The following is a 20,832-nucleotide window of genomic DNA, read 5'->3' on the forward strand; positions in this document are numbered from 1 at the left end:
ACCATTTTGTATGACATGTCATGCGCATGCGTAAACCGGTGCACAAGTGGTGAATTGGTTTTCCGTGAATTCTGCCGGGAGAAATTGGGCCGTTTTTCTTTCTCATTATTGTTCATATAGCAGTAAGCGCCACCCAATCACCACGGGACGAAGAGAAGATCTGAGCTGTAAAGAATATGCCCAAGAATAAAGGTAAAGTGTTAGAAGCGCCGTCTATTCCCGGATCTTGTCCTGCAGTCTCTGACTACTTCAGTCTCTACGTGACACAGTTGAATTGCTAGCTAACATAATGAATAACAGGAAACCACCAGCTTCGTAGCATATATTTTCATAAATCTAGGTACGTACAGACTATGTAAATTAAGAGCAGCCAGCTCGCTGTATTGTCGTTCTGACGTTAAATTGTACTGTTAAGGGCGCACATGACCTGTCGTCTAACTAGCAACTGTAGTAGAACCCATTCAATCCACAGTCAGCTAGCTACATTTGCCTGAAGGTTTCACGTACTGACTGTAGTTGGCCATATGGCATATCTGCGCTCTATTCCTGTAAAACATTTTCACATGTTGCTGTAACACATCATATACCTACTGTAGTTGGACTCCCGAGTGGTGCAGCGGTCTGAGGCACTGCATCTCAGTGCAAGAGGCGTCACTATAGTACCTGGTTCGAATCCAGGCTGCACAATTGAACCAGCATCGTCGGGGGTTTGGCCGGAGTAGACCGTCATTGTAAATAAGAATTTGTTCATAAATGCCTTGCCTAGTTAAATAAAGGTTAGATAGAATAAAAGTTGGTGATGTGGGGTTGTCATTGAAACACTATAATAATACAGTATAGGTTAGGTATCTATTGGGTGTGGTACTCTGATTTCATAGTGGAAACTCAAAACCTTTACCTTACATAGCTATAGTAGTTAAATACAGTCTGAGTTAAAGTGTCTGCTAAATGACAAAAATGTGAGTGGTCTGTATGACTTAATTTGTTTATCTCTGTCCTCTCCAGGTAAGGGAGGAAAGAATCGGCGACGTGGAAAAAATGAGAACGAGTCAGAGAAGAGAGAGCTGGTGTTCAAAGAGGACGGGCAGGGTGAGTGGAGGGGCCTCTGCCAGGCCTTGTGTGGGTGTAGGCTTTTGTTCCAGCCAAACAGCAACATGGCTGAATCAAGTCTTTGTTGAAGACTATGATTAGTTGGTGTGTTAGTGCTTTGGCTGGAGCAAAAGCCTGCACGCACACCAGTTCTAGAATTAGAACTGCCAGTCTCTCCCCAGTGTGGAATACCTCAACTGCTCCTAACAATGTTCTAGAATGTACAGCTCCCTTTTTCCCAGGTTTCTGGAATGCAGATAAAAATGCAGCCCTGTTTTTAGAGCAGACGTGTGTTCTATTGAGGGTGAAGTTATACAAGCATAATGATCAACATGGCCCTACTCTGTGGGCGCAATGTAACCCTCTCCCCTGTGCTGTAGAGTACACTCAGGTGTTCCCAACTCCTGTGATGTTGTGTATGTTAAGTCCTTCTCTCTTTCCTGCAGAATATGCCCAGGTGATTAAGATGTTGGGTAATGGGAGGTTGGAAGCCATGTGTTTTGATGGAGTTAAGCGGCTCTGCCACATCAGAGGAAAACTCAGGAAAAAGGTAGGAACACACGCCCATCATATTGACACACAAGGGGAAACCCTGAATGATGCAGACTCAGTGTTTTTTTTTCTTCTTTTCTCCCCACTATGGACTGTCAACCGTGACACAGCATGGGCTGCAGTTGTGTGTTAACGAATTCTTCAGATTGTTATCCATTCATCTGATTTATGTCCTTGTAAAATAGTTCTTCTGTTGTTTTTCTTTCAGGTGTGGATTAACACGTCAGATATCATCCTGGTGGGACTGAGAGATTACCAGGTGAGATGACCAGCAAGTTTACGACTGCTGCTGTTGTTGTTGTGGGTGACTGTGCATTTGGTTGTCACTTAGGGCTGGGCGATTTATTTGGAATTAATTTGATTAATTCAAATGTGTTTTTTAGCACAAACTGTATCGCAATAATTAAGTTTTGTTTTTATGAGCGTTTTATGTCCACTTGTTGTCTTTTTGGTCTTATCTCATTTGCTCCTGCTGTGCCTGTGTGTACATTCCCACTCATACACCAAGTCCCTGCCACTCACAACAACAACAGATTAAAAATCACTTCTTCCTCTATGACATAACGTTGTTTCAACTCACTGTTTACGTTTGAGGTTTGGTCCAAACAGAATGGGTTCTATGGACACTGAAAGACACTGAGACATTATTTGAGTGTCATCGATGAGAACTAAACCTTTCTAACGATACCTTTTTTTTTATCTCTCAACTCATAAAACGTACAGAGAGTTGACCCTACTAAAACAGAAGTAGCCTATCAATGAGCATTGTTTCTGGGAAATAAATGTTCATTTTCTGTGCAACGTGCCACTAGCAGAATTTTTTGCCACCGGCTGTGCTGCCTATCTACTGTAATTGCTGGACTATAAACCGCACCCACTGAATTATTAAAAAATATGTATTTTGTACATAAGCCACATGTCTATAAGCCGCAGGTGCCTACCGGTACATTGAAAAAAATGAACTTTACACAGCCTTTAAACGAAACACGGCTTGTAACAAAAATAAATAGGCTTTAACGAAACACGGCTTGTAACAAAAATTAAAAGAGTAGCCTACCAAGAAAGTCATTGGTCACTATCTTCCTCCTCCTGTGCACTGAAACCACTGAAGTCATCGGAGTTGAATAGCCTCAGAATTGCTTCATCCGATGTTGGATCGTTTTCATTGTCGCTCACGTCACTTTCATCCGGAGGCAAATACCCTGCTGAGCTCATGCTGCACCTTCAACATGCAGCAGTCCAGCCTTTCGAAACCCGTTGATGATAGTGGATTTTTTTGACAATGCTCCACACTGTCAGGACCCACTGGCAGACTTGACCATAAGTTGCTCTTCGCATGCGGCCCGTTTTAGTGAAGGATTTATCCCCACTTGTCATCCAAGCCTCCCACTGAACAAGGAGCGCCACCTTAAATGCACGATTTACACTGTTCGAGTGGCTGAAAATACTTTGGGCCATCTGCTTTTCTTCCCTCTGAAAGGTTTGTTGTCTTTCTGCACTGAGTCAGTTCCTCACGCTGCTGTTTCCAACGTCTTATAATCGACTCATTAAGGCAAAGCTCCCGTGCAGCAGCTCCATTTCCTTTTCCAACAGCCAGATCGATCGCCTTCAACTTGAAAGCTGCATCATATGCATTTCTCCGTGTCTTTGCCATGATGAGGGTGACAAAATGACTACCGTAAATCAGAATGATGGGAAGTTTGAGCGCGCTCGATTTACGTCACATAAGTGCTCGGTTTTTTGGCGGCATGAATCTTGTGAAAGCGGGAAAAATCCATAAATTAGCAGCGTCATTGTATAAACCGCGAGGTTCAAAGTGTGGGAATAAAGTAGCGGCTTATAGTCCGGAAATTACGGTAGTTGTTTTATAAATGTGCAATGAGAATAAAAATACACATTTGTATCAGTAATTGGCAACTCATTCTGAGAAATAAGCGTCTTATCCAAGTAGGCTACTTGATTTCAACATCTGAACAAAGTGGACAGGCTAGCATGCTGAACAAAGTGGACGGGCTAGCATGCTGAACAAGGTGGACGGGCTAGCATGCTGAACAAGGTGGACGGGCTAGCATGCTGAACAAGGTGGACGGGCTAGCATGCTGAACAAAGTGGACAGGCTAGCATGCTGAACAAAGTGGACGGGCTAGCATGCTGAACAAGGTGGACGGGCTAGCATGCTGAACAAAGTGGACGGGCTAGCATGCTGAACAAAGTGGACGGGCTAGCATGCTGAACAAAGTGGACGGGCTAGCATGCTGTTGGAGGCAGACAGGAGGGTGTGTTCATAGGAGTTCAACTGTTCTACCTTGTTAGCTCGCAAATAGATCCAAGTTGTCTAGACTTGAAATATAAAGATTATCTGACTAGTCAGTAGCATGTGGGCTTGTGCTTGAGAGATTGTTTATTAGACCTGTGTTACACAGGAGGTTGGTGGGACCTTCACTGGGGAGAAGGTGCTTGTGGTAATGGCTGGAGCAGAAATGGTGTAATGGCATCAAACACATGGTTTCCAGGGGTTTGATGGCATTCCATCCCAGCCATTGTTGTGAGCCTTCCTCCCCTCAGCAGCCCCCTGTGCTGTGTCAATGTTCTATTGTCTGCTACAAGAGGTTGGACCTCTTATTAGTGGGGATGTGCATGGTTCTGGTTCAATTTGTAACAAAAGGGTATTTTCATTGACTGAGTTGAAAGCCAGATCAGTGATTATTGCAAAAAAAGAGCTATTTGGATTAAATAATGACAGTAGTTGGTCTTATGGTTGTGGAAGGCCTATATTTAGCCTAGGTATACTTACACACTCCCTGAATTCATTAGATTATTGCTGACTGTTTTGAATGCAGTTTATTGACCTGTTAATTGTACAACGCTTATTCAGAGAACATGTTAAAAAAACGATATATAAATCGGAAATCGCCCATAAGTTTGGAAAAAAATAAAGATGATTTTTAGGCCATATCGCTCAGCCCTATTGTCACTGTATCATAAAAGCGTCTTTGAGTTGAGTTTTTTTTTCTCCTGCTATAGGACAACAAAGCTGATGTGATCCTGAAGTACAATGCAGACGAGGCCAGGAGTCTGAAGGCCTATGGAGAACTGCCGGAGCACGGTGAGTAGTCGCTACGGTAACATTGGAATAGTGGTCATGTAGGAGAAGAGATGAGGAAAGAAAGCTAGAAATGATTGACAGCCCATGATGACTACGATTGGTTTTGTAGATGTTAAATTCATGGGTTGTTTTGTTTGCACATCCTTGTTGTCTCTGACTCCTCCTCTTCCTGTCTCCTCCCCTCTCAGCCAAGATCAATGAGACGGATACCTTCGGTCCCGGGGACGATGAAGACATCCAGTTTGATGACATCGGAGATGATGATGAGGACATTGATGATGTAAGTGCTCAATCAGCATCTTGTATTGCTTTCTGTAGGTTGGAACTGCTGCAATGACAGGATTAACCGTCTGGTGACCCTCCATCTGTATCTCTTTCCCCTCCCGCCCCCTCTCTACCCCCCTACTCACCTCCTCTCGCCCCCACTTTCTTTCCTCTGTCATTATTCTCCAGATCTAAGGACCTTCTAGGGGAAGGTGTAATTTTTACCATCTGCTCCTAAAATCAGCACAGGACTTTGATACTTCTCTACTGGAATCACTGTACCCTCTGCCCACATTTGTGGCTGTGTTACCTATTGATGACCCCGCCCACACAACATATTCCCACTAACTCATTGATAACATGACTGCAGCTGCTCGCAATTTCTTGCGGTGTCTTTTTTCTAATGTATTTATATCGATTTCATGCGGAGTGGAATTTACTTACAAGTATAGAATCTCTAGATTTGCAATAAAAATATGAACCATTTTATGTTTTGTCCTGCGTTCTGTATCATAGTTGATAGTTAGCAACGCTCTTTATATTAGTTAGGATTAAATATGTTTATTGATTATGTAAAACTGATTCCTCCTGAAGATGCCTCTGTTTTTCAACAGTCTATTTTTATTTTGTTTCCCCATGTGTCTGTTGGTTTTATGTTTTGATCAACTCCCGGAGGGGTGTGTCACAAAGCATCACCACGTTCAAGGAAGTTAGGCCCACCTTTGAAAAACATTCAGATATAGCTACTACTTTTGATTTATTTCCTAAAATAATCTACAAAATTGGATATTTGTCAATTATACCAATGTCCATTTCATGTTATTTCAGAATATTTAGGAATGTTAATAGGCTTTTTCTACTTGTTCCTGCTTTGTGAACCCCCCCCCCCAGCTGCGGTTTAGAGACCACTGAGTTCTGTCAGAGGTAATGGCTACCTCCTAACTACCCTGGTGGTCCAGTCTGCTGCTGCTGGAGTCAATTCCTCTGTTTCTTCACTGTCATGCCAAAGATGTCATGTGCTGCTTGGCATCTACAGAGGAGTTGGCTGCAGCTCATACACAATGGGACCAGGCTAGCTAAATATCACTGAACTGTGTCTTTAACACCATAGACAGCGCCTGAGCTACTATGATGTAATAAGGCTGATTTATAGGGATTTCCAATAAAGAACTTAATTCCATGGACTTTTTGACATTACATTTTACGAAGCTCCTTTCTTCTCTGAGAAAGACTGTAGCCTGTGCTTGTATGTATCAACCTCTAGGTGGTGCCACTGACCTACAGTTCAACCTCATCCACAGGGTTGTTGGTGGTGAGCATTAATATCGTTATGTTGAAGCCTTTTTTTTGTAACTCCAGTAATACAAAGCTATATATACTAATATTTTTTCTGCATCGAATGTTATTGGTCTTTATATTTGTGATGTTTGTGTGTAAATGAATGTCTGGCGTGAGGATGACACAGCAGGAACGAACAGGAGAGGGACATACCCTTTACACATTACTGACCAAAACTGAGTGGAGCTGTACTGGGCTGGTGACCTGTAATTTTATTGTCTCATATCATTACTGCTTCTGAAATGTAGCCTGAACAGACAGACCCTTTATAAGCAGGGCAGATGTCTTGTTTCTATGTCCAGGACAACGTAACGGTTAGTTCCTTTAGAACATACAGTATCTGACACGTGCATGTGTGAACTGTTATTTGGCACCGCTGTTCTGCATAATACACCCCCACGAGGCCCAGTGTTATCAGATCACTGCACGTGCCATGTACAACGAAGCTCTAGTGCAGCACATTCTCTGTAAACGCTCACAGTAGTCAACCTTATTAAAATGTGTGCGTTTTCATTAGCCTAAATAATGTGCCTATAAACGCTCACGAGGGAGATATTTGGAGCTGGGTGAAAAGGGAGAGAGGGATGAGAGATGTTTTCTGTCCTGCCATGGTGTAACTGCTATGAAATGGTTCGCTAGTTAGCGAGGTGTGCGCTAACAGCATTTCTGCGCTAACACCTTGAAGTAGTTGTTTCCCTTGCTCTGCAAGGGCTGCGGCTTTTGTGGAGCGACAGGTAACGAAGCTTCGTGGGAGGCAGTTAATGTGCAGAGGATCCCTGGTTTGAGCCCAGGTACGGGCGAGGAGAGGGACGGAAGCAACACTGTTACATTGGTGCCGTGACCCCGATCACTGGTTGCTGCAGAAAAGGAGGTCAAAACGGGAGTGAGTGTAACCGGTGTGAAATGGCTAGCTAGTGGGGTGCTTTGCTAATAGCGCTTCAATTGGTGACGTCACTCGCTCTGAGACCTTGAAGTAGTTGTTTCCGTTGCTCAGCAAGGGCTGTGGCTTTTTGGAGTGATGGGTAACGATGCTTCAAGGGAAGCAGTTGTTTATGTGTGCAAAGGGTCCCTAGTTGGAGCCTAGGTAGGGGTGAGGAGAGGGACGGAAGCAACACAGTTACAATGGCTCGGAGAGAGAACCAATGGAGAAAAGATGGGATAAATGGATTTCTGCATGAAACAGAGATCTGAAAGAGGCTGTAAATTGCATTTGAATGAATCCCACCCCCGAAATTGGCTTCAGGAATTATAGTGCTTTCTTGTCATTCCATTCTGTGGGCCGCATCATGACTAACAACTACATGGGGGACTGTACCAGCCAGCCTGTGTAATGGAATTACAAATCAATGGTCAAGTATAAAAACATGTTTCATTTTGAGCACGTTTTGGCAACCATCAAACGGCTCCATAAATATTTTCATGGAGCCAAACTGCAGCAACAGCTGTTCCAGGTATAACCATGCATGTGGCCCCTAGGTGCCTCTAGCCCTACTCTGGGAAAGCTTGTGTGCCGTCAAGCTTCTATCTTCTCAGTGGGCTTCAAACCTTTTATGCTGTCCATTATGGGAGTAGTTTCCCCTGACATCTTTATCATAGACCCCGCTGCTGATTTTCTGACTATTGGTTGCTGTTATTCACTGTTCCCTCTGCTCTATTTTTAGTCTATGAATTATCCAATCGGGTTCTGCGTGTGACGTGAGAGAGAGACAGACCACTGAACCGACGTGTGGGCTCTATTTGATGTAAATAATGACGTAATTTACAGCCCTCTGGCACGTATATGTTGGTATGTGACTTTAACCATACAGATATGGATTAAACTGTCTCATTAGAAATAATACTTTTTTCTTTTAAATGGCCTAATGTATCAGATGGATTGACTTTGATTATCGTCGAAGACACTCGAACGCATTAATTTCCCCTGTCGCTTTCTCTCTCTCTCTGTTTCTCTCTCTCTCTCTCTCTGTTTCTCTCTCTCTCTGTTTCTCTCTCTGTTTCTCTCTCTCTCTCTGTTTCTCTCTTTCTCTCTCTCTCTGTTTCTCTCTCTCGCACTCGCTCTCTTTCTCTCTCTCTCTCTCTGTTTCTCTCTCTCTCTGTTTCTCTGTTTCTCTCTCTCTGTTTCTCTCTGTTTCTCTCTCTCACACTCGCTCTCTTTCTCTCTCTCTCTGTTTCTCTCTCTCGCACTCGCTCTCTTTCTCTCTCTCTCTCTCGCACTCGCTCTCTTTCTCTCTCTCTCTCTGTTTCTCTCTCTCTCTGTTTCTCTCTCTCTCTGTTTCTCTCTCTCTGTTTCTCTCTCTCTCTGTTTCTCTCTCTTCCTGGCATTACTCCACTCTGTTTCTCTCTCTCTCTCTGTTTCTCTCTCTCTCTGTTTCTCTCTCTCTGTTTCTCTCTCTCTGTTTCTCTCTCTCTCTGTTTCTCTCTCTTCCTGGCATTACTCCACTCTGTTTCTCTCTCTCTCTCTGTTTCTCTGGTATTTCTATCTCGGTTCTGCCGCAGTCGTGTTCAGGCTGGTTTGATTTGTTGCTGCTGTTGAATCAGGAGTCAGACACACAGGTACAGTAGTGGTGGGAACAGAGATGACCACAGTCAAACCAGGCGCTGGGCACCAGGTGACAGGTGAGATGATGATGATGTGCTCAGGATTTACTGGCGGTTGTTTTGATTGGATGATGGTACTAGGCTTGGGATAAGGATATTGTTAGGGGATTGTGTTTTTTGCTCTATTCAATTGTTCTTTCGATTAAATGAAATGTTTCCGTATTGATTAATGAACGGGCATGTTTGTATTATAGGGAATGTTACTATAACTCACCTGACTCAGTGAGTGTTAGCAGATTTGTTCATCTCAAGATGAAGAAACCATCTTATTTAACATAAGCTGTGTTTATACCCATGGGGCAGATCTGACTGCATATATTTACATAAATGTACATATCTTATGACAGTAAAGAACACCTGCTTCTTGCTGTGTGCATATAGCGTGTGTATATACACCGAAAATACAAAACATTAAGAACACCTTCCTAATATTGAGTTGCAACCCCCATGTAAATAGTCCGGTGGTCATTGATTAGTTGTTCAGTCTTATGTCTTGGGGGTAGAAGCTGTGGTTAGGATTAGGGGTTAGGATTAGGGTTAAGAGTTTTGGGTTATGGTTTTGGGTTATGGCTAGGGGTTCGAGTTTTAGGTTAGGGGTTAGAGTTTTAGGTTAGGGTTTTGGGTTATGGCTAGGGGTTAGAGTTTTGGGTTAGGGTTTTGGGTTATGGTTACGGGTTAGAGTTTTGGGTTAGGGTTTTGGGTTATGGTTAGGGGTTAGAGTTTTGGGTTAGGGCTTGGGGTTAGAGATTTGGGTTAGGGTTTTGGGTTATGGTTAGGGGTAGAGTTTTGGGTTATGGCTAGGGGTTAGAGTTTTGGGTTAGGGGTTAGAGTTTTGGGCTAGGGTTATGGCTAGGGGTTAGGGTTATGGCTAGGGGTTAGAGTTTTGGGTTAGGGCTAGGGGTTAGAGTTTTGGGTTAGGGGTTAAGGAAAATAGGATTTTAAATGGGAATCAATTATCCCACAAGGATAGTAAAACAAACATGTGTGTTTGAGCATAGACATGATCCTGCTGCACCTCGTTGTAGTGCTGTTTCTGTCTATTGACAGTCTGCCAGACAGACAGCCATAAACCACACAATACCCACTGTCCTCTAGCTAAATGGAGGGATGACCTCCAGGTCACCCGGACAATTATATATCTCTCCCCCTCACATACAGACTGGGTCAGGTGTCATCTAGGCCGGGGATATAGTGTCTGGCCGACCGGAATCAAACATTGAAATAGAATTCTATGGAATCGAACCTGCATGTGTCAAGATTGACTGTGTGAGCCCACTGTGCTAAAGTTTAATGTTCAGTTCTGGCAGCTGTGTGTGACTGACTCTACCCTCCAATCAGCAGTCATGACATCACCCATCATCACTGGGATAAGACCACTCACCAATGGGCATGTGTCCCCTTCTCATCTGTCGTCCAATCACAACAGCCCGGCGGTTTTACGTATTTTAATGACCTTCCATTGTATCTGTATGGGTTAGATTCATGAACCAGATTAAGTTTACTCCTGGACTAAAAAGCATATATATGCTTAATCCGGGTTTGAGTAGTTTTCTGCAAGAAGGGCTGAATATCTACTGTGGATCCAGTTTGTTGTTAATTGAATGCGTCTTAGTACTGATACAACCAGCGGTGCACTTCAACCTCTCCAATGTTTTTCTAGCAGTATGAAACACGTGATGTTCTGTGAGTTTCCCTTCTGTTCGTAATTGCCTCTCTATATGCTCACTGACTGTCTCTCTTCTCTCTTCTTCGTGTGTGTAAGGGTCACCGCGGTTGGACAAAGTGCAGCTCGTGAGAGGGAGGAGAGAGGAGAGAGAGAAGAGTCATGGTATGAATCACTGCTTCCAAACTGAACTGACTGGATGGCTCTGTCATCTGTTGTTGTGACAAACACGCAAACACACCATGTTTGTTTTACTATCCTTGTTAGGACCGAACAATTGATTCCCATTCAAAATCCTATTTTCCCTAACTCCTAACCCTAAACCAGTGGTGCGTGGATAAGATCACAATCACTGGGATGCCAAGACATTTTCGGACCACTGAACAACTATTGATTTAGAACCACAGAGAGTTACAGGAGCTGCCCACAGAGAGTTACAGGAGCTGCCTCCGCTATTCCAGCATCATTTCAACATCATAAAATCACCTCTGCTTAGTCTAATACAGTGACAACTCAAATATACCAAAAACAACTAGCTAGCCCCCGGGGAACAACAACACAAGGATATGCAACAATTCAAGTTGTTTCTGTCAATAACGTATGCTCTCAGTACGATGTGATATGTGTGATGCCAGAATCCAAGCTGGCTTCCCTTGACACAGGACCATTCACAGTTGAGCTCGCTTAGTTTAGCTCAAAGCTGATTGGCTATTATTTTAGACTTTTTTTGTTGAGGCCAAATGCTCGCTGTCTTCCCTTGCATTCAATGCTACCGGCGGCAACAATGTCATACTTTTATTTTTTGTATATATTTTTTTCTTTAACAATGTCATACTTGTTTGGACCAGACAGCATCAGATAAATAGTCTACACTGTTTCGCTTGCTTTCTCCTGTGAGATTCAGCCTCTTGCTGAAACATAGAGGGAATAAAGATGTTTTGTTTTTTCCTGGTAAATTTCTTGAAGAAGCCCGGCTTCCCTTGGCAACCATGAATACATGCCACTGCCCTAAACCTAACCCCTAACCCTAAACCTAACCCCTAACCCCTAAGTCTAAACGTAACCTCTAACCCTAAACCTAACCCCTAAACATAACCCCTAACCCTAAACCTAACCCCTAACCCTAAACCTAACCCCTAACCCTAAACCTAACCCCTAATTCTAACACCTAACCCCTAACCCTAAACCTAACCCCTAACCCTAAACCTAACCCCTAAGTCTAATTCTAAACCTAACCCCTAAGTCTAATTCTAAACCTAACCCCTAAATCTAATTCTAAACCTAACCCCTAAGTCTAACCCTAACCCCTACATCTAAACCTAACCCCTAAGTCTAAACCTAACCCCTAAGTCTAAACCTAACCCCTAAGTCTAAACCTAACCCCTAATTCTAAACCTAACCCCTAAGTCTAATTCTAAACCTAACCCCTAAGTCTAATTCTAAACCTAACCCCTAAGTCTAAACCTAACCCCTAAGTCTAAGTCTAAACCTAACCCCTAAGTCTAATTCTAAACCTAACCCCTAAGTCTAATTCTAAACCTAACCCCTAAATCTAATTCTAAACCTAACCCCTAAGTCTAACCCTAACCCCTACATCTAAACCTAACCCCTAAGTCTAAACCTAACCCCTAAGTCTAAACCTAACCCCTAAGTCTAAACCTAACCCCTAATTCTAAACCTAACCCCTAAGTCTAATTCTAAACCTAACCCCTAAGTCTAAACCTAACCCCTAATTCTAAACCTAACCCCTAATTCTAAACCTAACCCCTAAGTCTAAACCTAACCCCTAAGTCTAAACCTAACCCTAAGTCTAAACCTAACCCCTAAGTCTAAACCTAACCCCTAAGTCTAAACCTAACCCCTAAGTCTAAACCTAACCCCTAAGTCTAAACCTAACCCCTAAGTCTAAACCTAACCCTACCTAAGCCTAAACCTAACCCCTTAGTCTAACCCCTAACCCCTAACCCTAAACCTAACCCCTAACCCTAAACCGAACCCCTAAGTCTAACCCCTAACCCTAACACCTAACCCTAACCCCTAACCCTAACCCTAACCCCTAACCCTAACCCTAAACCTAACCCCTAACCCTAACCTAACCCCTAACCCTAAACCTAACCCCTAAGTCTAAACCTAAACCCTAATTCTAAACCTAACCCCTAAGTCTAAACCTAACCCCTAAGTCTAAACCTAACCCCTAAGTCTAATTCTAAACCTAACCCCTAAACCTAACCCTAACCCTAAACCTAACCCCTAAGTCTAATTCTAAACCTAACCCTAAGTCTAATTCTAAACCTAACCCCTAAGTCTAATTCTAAACCTAACCCCTAAGTCTAATTCTAAACCTAACCCCTAACCCTAAACCTAACCCCTAACTCTAAAGCCTAACCCTAAACCTAACCCCTAAGTCTAATTCTAACCCTAAACCTAACCCCTAGTCTAATTCTAACCCTAAACCTAACCCCTAAGTCTAATTCTAAACCTAACCCCTAAGTCTAATTCTAACCCTAAACCTAACCCCTAAGTCTAATTCTAACCCTAAACCTAACCCCTAAGTCTAATTCTAACCCTAAACCTAACCCTGAAGTCTAATTCTAACCCTAACCCCTAAGTCTAATTCTAAACCTAACCCCTAAGTCTAATTCTAACCCTAAACCTAACCCCTAATTCTAAACCTAACCCCTAAGTCTAATTCTAAACCTAACCCCTAAGTCTAATTCTAAACCTAAACCTAACCCCTAAGTCTAATTCTAAACCTAACCCCTAAGTCTAATTCTAAACCTAACCCCTAAGTCTAATTCTAACCCTAAACCTAACCCCTAAGTCTAATTCTAACCCTAAACCTAACCCTGAAGTCTAATTCTAACCCTAACCCCTAAGTCTAATTCTAAACCTAACCCCTAAGTCTAATTCTAACCCTAAACCTAACCCTAATTCTAAACCTAACCCCTAAGTCTAATTCTAAACCTAACCCCTAAGTCTAATTCTAAACCTAAACCTAACCCCTAAGTCTAATTCTAAACCTAACCCCTAAGTCTAATTCTAAACCTAACCCCTAAGTCTAATTCTAACCCTAAACCTAACCCCTAATTCTAAACCTAACCCTAAAGCCTAACCCTAAACCTAACCCCTAAGTCTAATTCTAACCCTAAACCTAACCCTAAGTCTAATTCTAAACCTAACCCCTAAGTCTAATTCTAAACCTAACCCCTAAGTCTAATTCTAACCCTAAACCTAACCCCTAAGTCTAATTCTAACCCTAAACCTAACCCTGAAGTCTAATTCTAACCCTAACCCCTAAGTCTAATTCTAAACCTAACCCCTAAGTCTAATTCTAACCCTAAACCTAACCCCTAAGTCTTATTGTAAACCTAACCCCTAAGTCTAATTCTAACCCTATACCTAACCCCTAAGTCTAATTCTAAACCTAACCCCTAAGTCTAATTCTAACCCTAACCCCTAAGTCTAATTGTAAACCTAACCCCTAAGTCTAATTCTAACCCTAAACCTAACCCCTAAGTCTAAACCTAACCCCTACGTGTGTGTGTGTGTGTACCTAGAGGAGTTTTTGCGTGATAAAGAGCAACGTGTACGGCAGCAGCTGGAGCGTTGTGCAGACGAACGAGGGAGGAAGATGGAAGAGCAGAAAAGAAGGGAGGAGGAGAGGAGGGCATCAGTGGAGGAGAGGAGACAACAGCAGGACGAGGAGGAGAAGGTCAGAGGTCAAACTACTATGCTCCCTCCATAGAATTAGGAATTTGAATACTACAATGGACAGGAACATTCTTTTGACAGTATAAAAGGTCAGCCATTTTGGTCAGGGAGTTGGTCAACCATGGTCAGCCTGTACTGTGATAAGATATTGTGTAAAACAATGAATTTTAAGAATTTATCTGCACTATTATAGCTAGCCAGACAGTTTTAGAGGAATGATTCCATAAATGTGTCAAATGAACTACCAATATGCCAACATCCCATTCAAACAGTGCAGTCACAGCCGATGATAGGAATCAGACAAGTTGTCAATGCAACTGATAGTGTATCATAATATAACTCACAGCTTTCCAAGAAAACAAACAAGGAGACATTTATGGTCTGTTTCCATATATTTTAGTGGCTATTTATACAGAACATTTGTATGAACACTATTTTTTATTATATGAGAATATTTTAGGTTGACAATAATTATATTACACAATCACTGATATCACATACTTACATTTTTCTGCATAAGTAAAATCAGAAAATTAATCACTTATGCCTCTACTGCCATTCATTCCAATTAGTCTGGTTTGGATCTCTCCCTGACAAATAGCTGCAACCATCATAACATTCTGGAACTTTCAGGGTTTGTGTCAAAGCCCCTCTAGTAATTTAACAGGATCTCTATGGTTCTCTTCTGCTCCCTCTGTCTCTCTTCTTGTCCTTTCCTCAAACACTCCTTCCACCTCATCACTATTTTACCCCCACCCTGTTTACCTTCATCTACTCTCTCTCTCTCTCTCTCTCTCTCTCTCTCTCCTCTCTCCTCTCTCTCTCTCTCTCTCTCTCCTCTCTCTCTCTCTCTCTCCCCCCCTCTGTCTGTCTGTCCGTCTGTCTGTCTCTCTCAACTGAATATTTGAAATTCAACGGTGGACATTTGTGTTCCGTCTAAGCCAGGGCTGTGCTGGTGCGTTTAGAGTTCAGAACTCCCATCAGGGTCCTAACCCCAAGATCAAACTATTATCTTCCCGCAGGGTGGGGGTTGGGGAGGGGGCATTGTGTGTCTATTGCATACAGCCCCCCCCCCCCCCCTTTATGTTAACGGCTTAATGATTGGGCGGTCTCTGGGGCTGCATCATGACATCATCGCTAGCGTATCATATGTAATTTCCTGGAATTAGACAGTACATGTTGCATATATCTGTCATCATACACACTTCCCTTACATAAAAAAGTGTTTTTGGAACACTTCACAAGTGAAATTCATGTGGTTTTCAAGACACACACAGACAGAAATACATACACAAACACACACACACACACACATAAATACACACACACAGGGTGTACAGTACCTGCAGGGTGTAGTTTCCAGTGTGGGTCTAGAAGAGGATCTAGACATGAACAGTAGGACCAGCTAGATGAATCAAATAGGATGGAATAGAAAGGATATGAAGCCAGGGGTCGTCTATACAATTGATGTTGGTTGATTATTGCTGATCGATTAGATTTGTAAACAATACAAGTTAATCTATTAATAAAAAAGCACTCAAATGATTGAATCTGTCTCTAGTTATTTAGAAGTGTGTGTGTGTTTGTGTTTGTGTGTTTGTTTTTGTGAGTGTGTGTGTGTGTGTTCTTCTGTAGAACTAGGGTTGCCGTAGCGACATCATCCATTATCACCTACCTCGCTTCTCCCTCTCCCTCTTTCTCTCCCCCTCCTACCGCGTTTTCTCTCTCTCTCTCCTCTCTCGCTCTCTCTCCTCTCCTCTCTTCTCCTCTCCTCTCCCCTCCCTCCTCTCTACTCTGGCCAACTGTCTCCTCTCCCCTCCCCTCCTCTCCTCCCCTCTCCTCTCCGCTCCTCTCCCCTCCTCTCCTCTCTACTCTGGCCAACCGTCTCCTGATGAAGAACTTTTAAAGAGGAATGTTACCCATTGGGGACCCCTGGGTCTGATTTCATCATGTCTGAGGGATTTCTAGGTCAGTGAGATGTGTTTCATACATACAGTGCATTCAGAAAGTATTCAGACCCCTTGACTTTTTTCCACATTTTGTTACGTTACAGACTTCTATTCTAAAATAGATTAAATTGTTTTTTCTAATCCCCTCTCATCAATCTACACACAATATCCCATAATGACATCATAATAACCCATAATGACATCACAATTCCCCCATAATGACATCACAATACCCCATAATGACATCACAATACCCATAATGACAAATCAAAAACAGGTTTTTCATACATTCTCAGGTCTCTCCAGAGATAGTTAGATCGGGTTCAAATCATCTGAACAGTAAACACACCGAACTAGTATCCCTCTCGATAGATAGTACATTATGCTGGATATCAAGCAGTAGATGACTCAAGAAGGAGCTGAATAGCAGTTTAATCATGACAATAACCCCTCCCATCGTTTCCTGATCAACAGATGTTTACACTCTTACACCTCAGACACACACACACCCTCCCTCTCTCACAACACAGCATCTGTACACTTTACACCTCAGACACACACACACACACACTCTCACAACACAGCATCTGCTGCTAAGTCACGCAGCTGTATTCCCTGTAACTTTACTACACCAATCATTCTCAGTGATAGAACGTCTCTATAAAAGTAAAGGAGAGACATCTAGCTGATAGAATTCTAGAAGTCTCAGTGATAGAACTCTAGAACTCTCAGTGATAGAACTCTAGAACTCTCAGTGATAGAACTCTAGAACTCTCAGTGATAGAACGTCTCTATAAAAGTCAAGGAGAGACATCTAGCTGATAGAACTCTAGAAGTCTCAGTGATAGAACTCTAGAACCATATTTAGGTAGCCTGTTTGGTGTCGGGTTTTGTGGGTGATTGTTCCTGTCTCTGTTTGCACCAGATAGGGCTGTTTTGAGTTCTCACGTTTATTGTTTTGTTTAGTCTGTTCATGTATAGTCGTCTTCATTAAAAAAACATGAATCACCACCACGCTGCGTTTTGGTCCTCCTCTCCTTCACCACAAGAGAACCGTTACAGTAAAGGAGAGACTTCTAGCTGATAGAACTCTAGAACTCTCAGTGATAGAACGTCTCTATAGAAGTAAAGGAGAGACTTCTAGCTGATAGAACTCTAGAATTCTCAGTGATAGAACGTCTCTATAAAAGTAAAGGAGAGAATTCTAGCTGATAGAACTCTAGAATTCTCAGTGATAGAACGTCTCTATAGAAGTAAAGGAGAGAATTCTAGCTGATAGAACTCTAGAATTCTCAGTGATAGAACGTCTCTATAAAAGTAAAGGAGAGAATTCTAGCTGATAGAACTCTAGAATTCTCAGTGATAGAACGTCTCTATAGAAGTAAAGAAGAGAATTCTAGCTGATAGAACTCTAGAACTCTCAGTGATAGAACGTCTCTATAGAAGTAAAGGAGAGACTTCTAGCTGATAGAACTCTAGAATTCTCAGTGATAGAACGTCTATATAAAAGTAAAGGAGAGAATTCTAGCTGATAGAACTCTAGAACTCTCAGTGATAGAACGTCTCTATAGAAGTAAAGGAGAGACTTCTAGCTGATAGAACTCTAGAACTCTCAGTGATAGAACGTCTCTATAGAAGTAAAGGAGAGAATTCTAGCTGATCATACCGGGGTCTTTTTTCTCCCATCATCTGCTGATCACCAGTTCTCTGAGCTACTAACACATTCGATACACCACATATTGTGATTTAACCAAAGATTTTTGATCTACATTTACTGGGAGTTACAAGATAAGTACTGTTTGTTGTAAATACAGAGGTTGGTGGAAAATGCTCTGTGGTAAACCAGATCACATTATCTAGGTACACCAGATCACATTATCCTCACATTACCCGGTACACCAGATCACATTATCCTCACATTACCCGGTACACCAGATCACATTATCTAGGTACACCAGATCACATTATCCTCACATTACCCGGTACACCAGATCACATTATCTAGGTACACCAGATCACATTATCTAAGTACACCAGATCACATTATCCTCACATTACCAGGTACACCAGATCACATTATCTAGGTACACCAGATCACATTATCTAGGTAAACCAGGTCACATTATCTAGGTACACCAGGTCACATTATGTAGGTAAACCAGGTCACATTATCTAGGTAAACGAGGTCACATTATTTAGGTAAACCCAGGTCACATTATCTAGGTAAGCCAGGTCACATTATCTAGGTAAACCAGGTCACATTATCTAGGTAAAGCAGGTCACATTATCTAGGTAAACCAGATCACATTATCTAGGTACACCAGATCACATTATCTGGGTAAACCAGGTCACATTATCTAGGTACACCAGGTCACATTATCTAGGTAAACCAGGTCACATTATCTGGGTACACCAGATCACATTATCTAGTTATCTAGGTAAACCGGGTCACATTATCTAGGTACACCAGGTCACATTATCGAGTTATCTAGGTAAACCAGGTCACATTATCTAGGTAAACCAGGTCACATTATCTAGGTAAACCAGATCACATCATCTAGGTAAACCAGATCACATCATCTAGGTAAACCAGATCACATCATCTAGGTAAACCAGATCACATCATCTAGGTAAACCAGATCACATCATCTAGGTACACCAGATCATATTATCTAGGTACACCAAATCACATTATCCTGTACACCAGATCACATTATCTAGGTACACCAGATCACATCATCTAGGTAAACCAGGTCCCATTATCTAGGTACACCAGATCATATTATCTAGGTACACCAAATCACATTATCAGATTCTCTGCATGTTACTACACCTTAAAACACACTGAACTGTACTACACCTTAAAACACACTGAACTGTACTACACCCTAAAACACACTGAACTGTACTACACCTTAAAACACACTGAACGGTACTACACCTAAAACACACTGAACTGTACTACACCTTAAAACACACTGAACTGTACTACACCTTAAAACACACAGGAAGACTCTTCAGGGAAGGAGGGTACGACAGGAAGACTCTTCTGGAAGGAGGGTACGACAGGAAGACTCTTCCGGGAAGGAGGGTACGACCTGAAGACTATTCCGGGAAGGAGGGTACGACAGGAAGACTATTCCAGAAGTGTTGTACAGCAGGAAGACTCTTCAGGGAAGGAGGGTACAGCAGGAAGACTATTCCGGAAGGAGGGTACGACAGGAAGACTATTCCGGGAAGGAGGGTACGGCAGGAAGACTATTCCGGGAAGGAGGGTACGACAGGAAGACTCTTCCGGGAAGGAGGGTACGACAGGAAGACTCTTCAGGGAAGGAGGGTACGGCAGGAAGACTCTTCAGGGAAGGAGGGTACGGCGGGAAGACTATTCCGGAAGGAGGGTACGGCAGGAAGACTATTCTGGAAGGGGTGTACGGGACCTTCTTAAACTGTTTAGGACCTCTTGCAGGAAGATTTGCTGGTACAGCAAATGTCTTGTGTACAGCAAGTGTCTTCCTGGAAAGACACGGTTGTGGTGTTTAGCGTTTACACATTTGGTGGAAGGGATGTAAGGGCAACACGCTTTTGTTGGTAATGGTATCAACCGGTTGGGACCTAAGTGTTTAGAGACAGACTAGCGTATTGTTGAGGGACAATGAAGGATATTGGGAGCTGCTTCTGAGAGGAGAGCTCAATCAGCAATCTAAACCTAACAGGACAGTATCTACATTCTAAACCTAACAGGACAGGACAGTATCTACATTCTAAACCTAACAGAGTGGTCTCTACATTCTAAACCTAACAGGGTGGTCTCTACATTCTAAACTAACAGGACAGTATCTACATTGTAAACCTAACAGGACAGTATCTACATTCTAAACCTAACAGGACAGTATCTACATTCTAACCTAACAGGACAGTATCTACATTCTAAACCTAACAGGACAGTATCTACATTCTAAACCTAACAGGACAGTATCTACATTCTAAACCTAGCAGGACAGTATCTACATTCTAAACCTAACAGGACAGTATCTACATTCTAAACCTAACAGGACAGTATCTACATTCTAAAACCTAACAGGACAGTATCTACATTCTAAACCTAACAGGACAGTATCTACATTCTAAACCTAACAGGACAGTATCTACATTCTAAAACCTAACAGGACAGTCTTCTACATTCTATTCTCAACCATGCCGTGCTGGTAGTCCCCATCGTGAAGCCCACAATTGGCCCAGCGTCATCCGGGTTTAGGGTTTGGCCGGGGTAGTCCGTCATTGTAAATAAGATTGTGTTATTATCTGACTCGCTTAGTTAAATGAAGGTTAAATTAAACAGTTTAAATTGTAAACCCAGTGTTTGTTTTTTTTTAAACCTAAGCATTTTTGCTGCACCTGTGATAACAACAATAATAATTAGCTATGAATGCCAGGACTTTGTGGTTCACTATGAGACAAATGCACTGGAAGTGGAACCATCTCAACTCTACCAGTGTAATGTTGTTAATATAGTAATGACTGTATCTCCTAGTTCTGGTGTCAATAAGACATGAACTAGGACA

General features: G+C 42.4%; 2 protein-coding genes across 2 annotated transcripts in view; both read left to right on the forward strand.

The window, feature by feature from the left end:
• The first annotated feature begins 10 nt into the window (after nt 1-10).
• On the forward strand, nt 11-6,191 carry LOC109885434 (eukaryotic translation initiation factor 1A, X-chromosomal). The gene is made up of 7 exons (XM_020477276.2): nt 11-192; nt 1,006-1,089; nt 1,536-1,639; nt 1,850-1,900; nt 4,666-4,747; nt 4,936-5,027; nt 5,201-6,191. The coding sequence occupies exons 1-7, from the start codon at nt 177-179 to the stop codon at nt 5,204-5,206; spliced, it is 435 nt and encodes a 144-aa protein (XP_020332865.1). The 5' UTR covers nt 11-176; the 3' UTR covers nt 5,207-6,191.
• A 2,547-nt stretch (nt 6,192-8,738) lies between these two features.
• The window catches only part of LOC109885432 (MAP7 domain-containing protein 2-like), a 34,315-nt gene continuing 22,221 nt past the window's right edge, over nt 8,739-20,832 (forward strand). The window contains 3 exon segments of the mRNA XM_031835147.1: nt 8,739-8,965; nt 10,710-10,775; nt 14,168-14,322. Of these exon segments, the coding sequence (XP_031691007.1) occupies nt 8,926-8,965; nt 10,710-10,775; nt 14,168-14,322 (261 nt within the window). The 5' untranslated portion in view covers nt 8,739-8,925.

The sequence above is a fragment of the Oncorhynchus kisutch genome, linkage group LG11 (genome assembly GCF_002021735.2).
Source record: "Oncorhynchus kisutch isolate 150728-3 linkage group LG11, Okis_V2, whole genome shotgun sequence".
NCBI classification, from domain to species: domain Eukaryota; kingdom Metazoa; phylum Chordata; class Actinopteri; order Salmoniformes; family Salmonidae; genus Oncorhynchus; species Oncorhynchus kisutch.

Coding starts and splice junctions, on each gene's coding strand:
- LOC109885434 (XM_020477276.2), top strand. Junction 1,901..4,665: donor TGGGACTGAGAGATTACCAG/GTGAGATGACCA, acceptor CTCCTGCTATAG/GACAACAAAGCTGATGTGAT. Junction 4,748..4,935: donor TGGAGAACTGCCGGAGCACG/GTGAGTAGTCGC, acceptor CTCCCCTCTCAG/CCAAGATCAATGAGACGGAT.